At 36.2% G+C, this 6,266-nt stretch overlaps 3 protein-coding genes across 3 annotated transcripts; 2 read left to right on the top strand and 1 right to left on the bottom strand.

Annotated features, from left to right (window-relative positions):
• Positions 1-2,257: 2,257 nt before the first annotated feature.
• On the bottom strand, positions 2,258-2,834 carry LOC115886216 (histone H3). Its single transcript, XM_030905299.1, has one exon. The coding sequence runs from the start codon at positions 2,739-2,741 to the stop codon at positions 2,331-2,333; it is 411 nt and encodes a 136-aa protein (XP_030761159.1). The 5' UTR covers positions 2,742-2,834; the 3' UTR covers positions 2,258-2,330.
• Positions 2,835-2,952: 118 nt separating this feature from the next.
• Positions 2,953-3,435, top strand: LOC115886218 (histone H4). The gene has a single exon (XM_030905302.1). The coding sequence runs from the start codon at positions 3,047-3,049 to the stop codon at positions 3,356-3,358; it is 312 nt and encodes a 103-aa protein (XP_030761162.1). The 5' UTR covers positions 2,953-3,046; the 3' UTR covers positions 3,359-3,435.
• A 972-nt stretch (positions 3,436-4,407) lies between these two features.
• LOC115886215 (histone H1B-like) lies at positions 4,408-6,001 on the top strand. Its single transcript, XM_030905298.1, has one exon. The coding sequence runs from the start codon at positions 4,577-4,579 to the stop codon at positions 5,357-5,359; it is 783 nt and encodes a 260-aa protein (XP_030761158.1). The 5' UTR covers positions 4,408-4,576; the 3' UTR covers positions 5,360-6,001.
• The last annotated feature ends 265 nt before the right edge of the window (positions 6,002-6,266 follow it).

The following is a 6,266-nucleotide window of genomic DNA, read 5'->3' as shown; positions in this document are numbered from 1 at the left end:
GTATTTCGGCGAAGACTCTGGGATATCAGGAAAATAAGAAAATAATAAGGAAGCCACGCTAGAGTTTTGGAGGTTAAGAGAGATTGGTTTTGGCGGTGATACGCATAGCGTCTCTTTGTAGTTTGCTAATAAAAAGTAATAATAAAATTAAGTAGTGAAGTTTGAATTTGATTTATCCTTACAAGTTGCACTCATAAAAATCTGGTACAACTTTATCTTGTAATTCCTGGTCTAGTGGTCTATCATAACGCAATCTTGGAAAATGAGACAGGGCAGACACAGGTTTTAGTTAATTTACTTGTTTATGGATGTAGAGAAATATCGCGACAAGCTTTTATATATTTTTTAAAATTGTGTAATAACGTTATAAGTTCATAACAAAAGTATTAAAGAAAAAGTTTATTTTTTCTTTTTAGTCTATTTAAATAAAAGCTTGTTTTTAAAAAAGTTTTTTTTTCTAAAATTTATTTTCTACCTTTTAGTTATGCTGCTTTCTCAGTGCCACACACTTAAACTCAATTCTTTTTTTCTTAAATTACTTCCTATGGGCATCCCAACAATATGTATATCGATTTTCATTAAATAAGGAGAACTTAAGAAAAACGACAGCTGTCAAATTTGACAGTAGTGAGACAAATAAAATGAAAACCGAGTATGGGATAGAGGGCCTTCAATATATCGATTTTTATCAAAATTTTAATTTGTTTTTTTGTTAAATTTGACAGCTCAATTTTTTTTCTTTCATTTTAGCCCACGGCTATCCTATATATCGATTTTAATATCGATAACTATATTGCCCATAACGAGTATCTATTGAATAAAAAAAAGGAAATACATCTACTTAGAATTATTACATGAAAAATAATTGCACATAAAATATTTTTTTATTCTATTTTGTCATTGAGAACATCTAGGAACCGTACCAGACAGTATAAGATATGATGGCTGACTATTCCGTGCGCTTCGCTGCATTTGACATGGTTGGCTGGGCATACATAGGTATAAATAGCACGTTTTTAAGGATTGTGATCATTATTATCCTAACTGTTATTGTGCTGTTACTGTACCTACCTGAAAATGTATCAACTGCTACCCATTATCTGCGCCTATACTACAGTATACTGTACAGTGTTACCACAACTTTCTGTAGAAGTTTGGTGCATAATTTTGAGGCTGTTAGATCCAGCTTCCTTATTAGTAACTGTGAGGACTGTTAGTTACTTCGATTCCATTGTTCAAGGAGATCCAATACTGAGAAAATCATTACGGAAAGCCGTTCACCAGGAAAATAAGGATAAATTAAAGATGCTGCTAAATCCGAGCATGGGGTTGGAAATTATTAGACAGGGTTTGCCAAGGTTATTCGGAATCAATGTCCAGAAAACCACTAGGTATATAAGAAAATTATCAATATTATTCCAGCTGAAGAACGAATCCACATGGACAAGAAAAAAAAGTTTAAACGCTAAGAAGATATGTAATATATCTAAAATTAATCCTTATAGATTGTAATTAATAAATAATTAAGTAAAATAAACTTGTTACATATACTTTTTATTCATATTTATATACCCACAATATACATAAATATATAATTTCAGCCCCATCCATTCATAAATAGACTTTTAAAAAGTCTAAAACCTCAAAAATTCGGGTTATGCCTTGCAAACAAATGTATTGTCATCGGGACTGAACCTACATGCCGAATTTCAATTTCCTACAATAAAGGAAGTGGTTCTAATTTAGCTTACAAGATTTGGCCCGAACAAACATACATACATAGATAGTTACATACAAAGCAAGTTAAATAAAAGCTTATAAAAATCATTTATTTTGCAAAATTTCAAAGTTACATATATACTCGATTATTTTGGACTTAATTGAAAAACGGTAAAAAGAGAAACGTTTCTTTTGACCAGTTCTACCACCCCTTAAAATACTTGGACTTATTTCTGGGACACCCTGTATATAACGTAATATAGATTTATAGAGAATCGACAATCTCCCTCTACTAAAAACGAACAATAACCACTTATTTAAACAATTACGGTAAATATTGCGATAACGAAGACATTCGTCTCAGTAATTCGCAGTTAAAAAGTTAAGTATACCGAAAAAGCACAAGACATGACAACGTTGAAAATTTTCAATTTTCTAGAATTATATGAAATGTCATACTTCTAATGTTCCTTCTTTATTTTAAACCGTCTATAAATCGACCAAGTGTTTTTCTATATTTCTTTTTTTATGCAAAACGAATTTGTGGTTCTGAAAAGAACCGATTTTTTTTTCGATAGGTAGATAATTTACTAGTCGGATGAATTCGTCATTTAAGCACGTTCTCCTCTGATACGCCTAGCCAATTGGATGTCCTTAGGCATAATGGTGACGCGCTTGGCGTGGATGGCGCAAAGGTTGGTATCTTCAAAAAGCCCGACCAAATAAGCTTCGCTGGCCTCTTGCAAAGCCATAACAGCGGAACTTTGGAAACGAAGATCGGTTTTGAAATCCTGGGCGATTTCACGAACCAAACGTTGGAAGGGCAATTTTCTGATTAACAATTCGGTACTCTTCTGATAACGACGGATTTCACGAAGCGCCACAGTTCCAGGCCTGTAACGATGTGGTTTTTTAACACCTCCTGTTGCGGGAGCGCTCTTCCTGGCAGCCTTAGTGGCCAACTGTTTTCGGGGAGCTTTTCCACCGGTAGATTTACGAGCGGTTTGTTTAGTACGTGCCATTATTACACCGAAATCGATAAAATATACACAGAAAGATAAAATATAGATTGTCTAGACGACTGATACGCAAACGTTTACGGTTAGTCGACAACTGATTCATTCCTTCGAACGAATTCCGTTTTTGTTACTTACCTCGACTACTGCTATTGGTCTACGACGACGATCGGAGGCGGAGCCTAGAAACTTAACAAAACCGGCGCAATCTCGAGCCGGGGCAGCAGTCGTTCGTTACATCCTAACGGGTCCGTTTCGTTGTACGATTTTTTCATTTCGACTTTAATTGTACAGTACATCTTAATAACAAGATGACCGGCAGAGGTAAAGGAGGAAAAGGATTAGGTAAAGGTGGCGCCAAGCGTCATCGCAAAGTTTTGCGTGATAACATCCAAGGTATCACGAAACCCGCGATTAGAAGATTGGCCCGTCGTGGAGGTGTAAAACGTATCTCCGGTTTAATCTACGAAGAAACCAGAGGTGTCTTAAAAGTGTTCCTGGAAAACGTAATCAGAGACGCTGTCACCTACACCGAACACGCCAAAAGGAAAACCGTCACCGCCATGGACGTTGTCTACGCTTTGAAACGTCAAGGTCGTACCTTGTACGGATTCGGCGGTTAAATTATGCATCATTTACCCCAAGCTGGATTTTTATTCGATAACATTCAAACAAAACGGTTCTTTTCAGAACCACAAATTAGAATCGCATAAAAAAAAGGAACAAGAAAACTTTGTTAAGTATTATTACCGCATTTGCATACGTTTACACGTTAATTTAGGAAATATGTAGTTTGTTTTTCGCTAGCAATAGATAATTAGTAAGTGTAGAATACATGATATCCGTTTCGGATATAAAGTAATAAGACAATTCTCTATTGTGTATCGTAAGTTCATACTGTTCGATCGACAATCCGATACGTTCGTTGTTACTGCTAATTTTATGTATGCATTATTGAACGGTGTCGAAAGATCTTCTTCTATATAATAGAAGACGCGCTTTTACAACGCTTATTCTTGAATAGAATAGTACCATTCTATATGGGTTTCAGCACGTAGATACGGTTAATTTTTAACGCAGATTTCTCAAGCGTACGAAACATTTTAGACATACTTTGGCTACGTTCGGCATATAAATCAATTTCCCTAAATATGATGGACCTTTTAATCTTGTCCACTGTTTTATTTTCCTTAACTTTTAAACGCCAGACTCATTCTCCACTTTTTAAACCGAAATGTTAGATTTCCAGTTAACGTGAGCCTTCGTTTTGGGCTCAAAGAGAAACGGCGCGGGGCCGGCATAATATTTTTTTTTTCGATAGCGATTCGAAACGACATCGAAGTAATTCGTTAATCTTACAGAGGATACATTGAAGTACTTGTAGTTAAAACGATTGTCACGGAATCGTTGCCAAGCAAATAATATATGCGAATGAAATAAAAATTTTAACTTGAAATGCGAACGGCGTCCTGTTTGAGACGATTTTTAAGCGACAAATCCTAGAATAACAGGCCAAAATTCGTATTCCCTACAAAATTTGCAGTACCGTTAAAGCGACAGTTCGATCGTAGTCTCGACCGAGTATTTATTGTAATATAAAAAACAATTAGAAAAAATATAGCTCCCAGTGCGCTAAAGGTACGAGCGAAGCCGGAATACGGAGCATCGTCGTGGCCGCACCGTTCAGTCCTCCCTCCGCCCGTTTTGATACGACCACCGGAATATTTGTCAGACGGGCAATTCGTAGCGACCAGTGAACACGTTAACGTGCGCGCTCTATCTCTCGATATTATTTTAGCGAATTTTTAATTGTCGTTGTTAGTGATAATAATCTATCAGTTATGGCAGATGCAGAAGTTAGTGGACAGGCCACGTCGCCTTCGAATCAACCTAACGCAGGAGCCGGAAGTACATCGGCCTCCTCATTGAAAAAGGAAAAATCTTCGAAAGCTAAAAATCCCAGGTCAAAACCTACCCATCCCCCGACATCGGAGATGGTAACCAACGCTATTAAAGGATTGAAAGAGAGAGGAGGTTCTTCTTTACAAGCCATCAAGAAGTACATAGCTGCTAATTATAAAGTGGACGCGGAAAAGGTAGCACCGTTTATTAAAAAGTATTTGAAATCGGCAGTAATATCCGGAACCTTAGTCCAGACCAAAGGTAAAGGTGCGTCCGGTTCTTTCAAACTGGCAGCTTCAAGTTCGTCGGCCCAATCTAAACAATCATCGAGCGGCGGAGCTACATCGTCAGCCGCAGGAGATAGAAAGAAGGGTGTCGGAGCTAAAGCCAAGAAAGGCGCCGCAAAGAAATCAGCAGCTACCGAAAAGAAAGCCCCGAAAAAAGCTGCCGGATCTCCAAAAGCTAAAAAAGCGGCAGCCGCTTCGTCGGAGAAAAAAGTAGCCGGAAAGAAAGCAGCCGAAAAGAAGAAAGCCGCCTCTGGTGGAGCAGCGACTGCCGCCTCTGCTAAACCCAAATCTCCCTCTAAGGCGAAAAAGTCCAACAAAGCTGGACCGACAAAAAAACCTAAGGCCCCAAAACCAAAAACAGCAAAAACATCTACCGCAGCAGCTTCCGCCGGCTCCAAAGCCAAAAAAGCTGCCTCTCCTAAGAAGAAGAAGTAATTTTTACGGCGGGTACGAACAATATATTTGCCATAAGGACAATGACAACATCAGATCTTATACCTAGACGACGTACGAGATAAAACAATAGAAAATATATTTCTTAATTGAAATAATTTTCAAAAATCGGTTCTTTTCAGAACCACAAATTTCTTAATTAAAAAAAAGAAAAAACTTGCTTACTTATGGTAATAATTATAATCCGTCCCACCCCCTTACCCTTCAAATATAACGGTCTCAAAGTAAAAAAAATAACCTTATTATTATCTATAATCATTTTACTATCCTTAATACTAAGATATTATTTAAATTCGAAAGTATATTGCTTTACATCGATATAAAAACCAGCCGGCCCTCACCAATCTACTCTATATAAATAAACCTTACCCTTCAAATATAACGGTCTCAAAGTAAAAAAAATAACCTTATTATTATCTATAATCATTTTACTATCCTTAATACTAAGATATTATTTAAATTCGAAAGTATATTGCTTTACATCGATATAAAAACAAGCCGGCCCTCACCAATCTACTCTATATAAATAAACCTTACCCTTCAAATATAACGGTCTCAAAGTAAAAAAAATAACCTTATTATTATCTATAATCATTTTACTATCCTTAATACTAAGATATTATTTAAATTCGAAAATATATTGCTTTACATCGATATAAAAACAAGCCGGCCCTCACCAATCTACTCTATATAAATAAAATTCTAAGTAAATCTTAAATGTTTAAGTCGAGCTTTTTGTTGTTGCTAACAAATTTACAATTATTACAGGTAAAAAAAAATAAATTGACGTTACGTTGGTAATCAAAACGGCTTGGCATTCCCTTTTTGTCAATCTCGATTTATATTTATTGTCATACCGTGAGTTTTATACCTAACGCCCTATGATAGA

This window comes from Sitophilus oryzae, unplaced genomic scaffold, assembly GCF_002938485.1.
Source record: "Sitophilus oryzae breed Bouriz unplaced genomic scaffold, Soryzae_2.0 scaffold_476_pilon_pilon, whole genome shotgun sequence".
Lineage (NCBI taxonomy): Eukaryota > Metazoa > Arthropoda > Insecta > Coleoptera > Curculionidae > Sitophilus > Sitophilus oryzae.
This window is presented reverse-complemented; position numbering and strand designations above follow the sequence as displayed.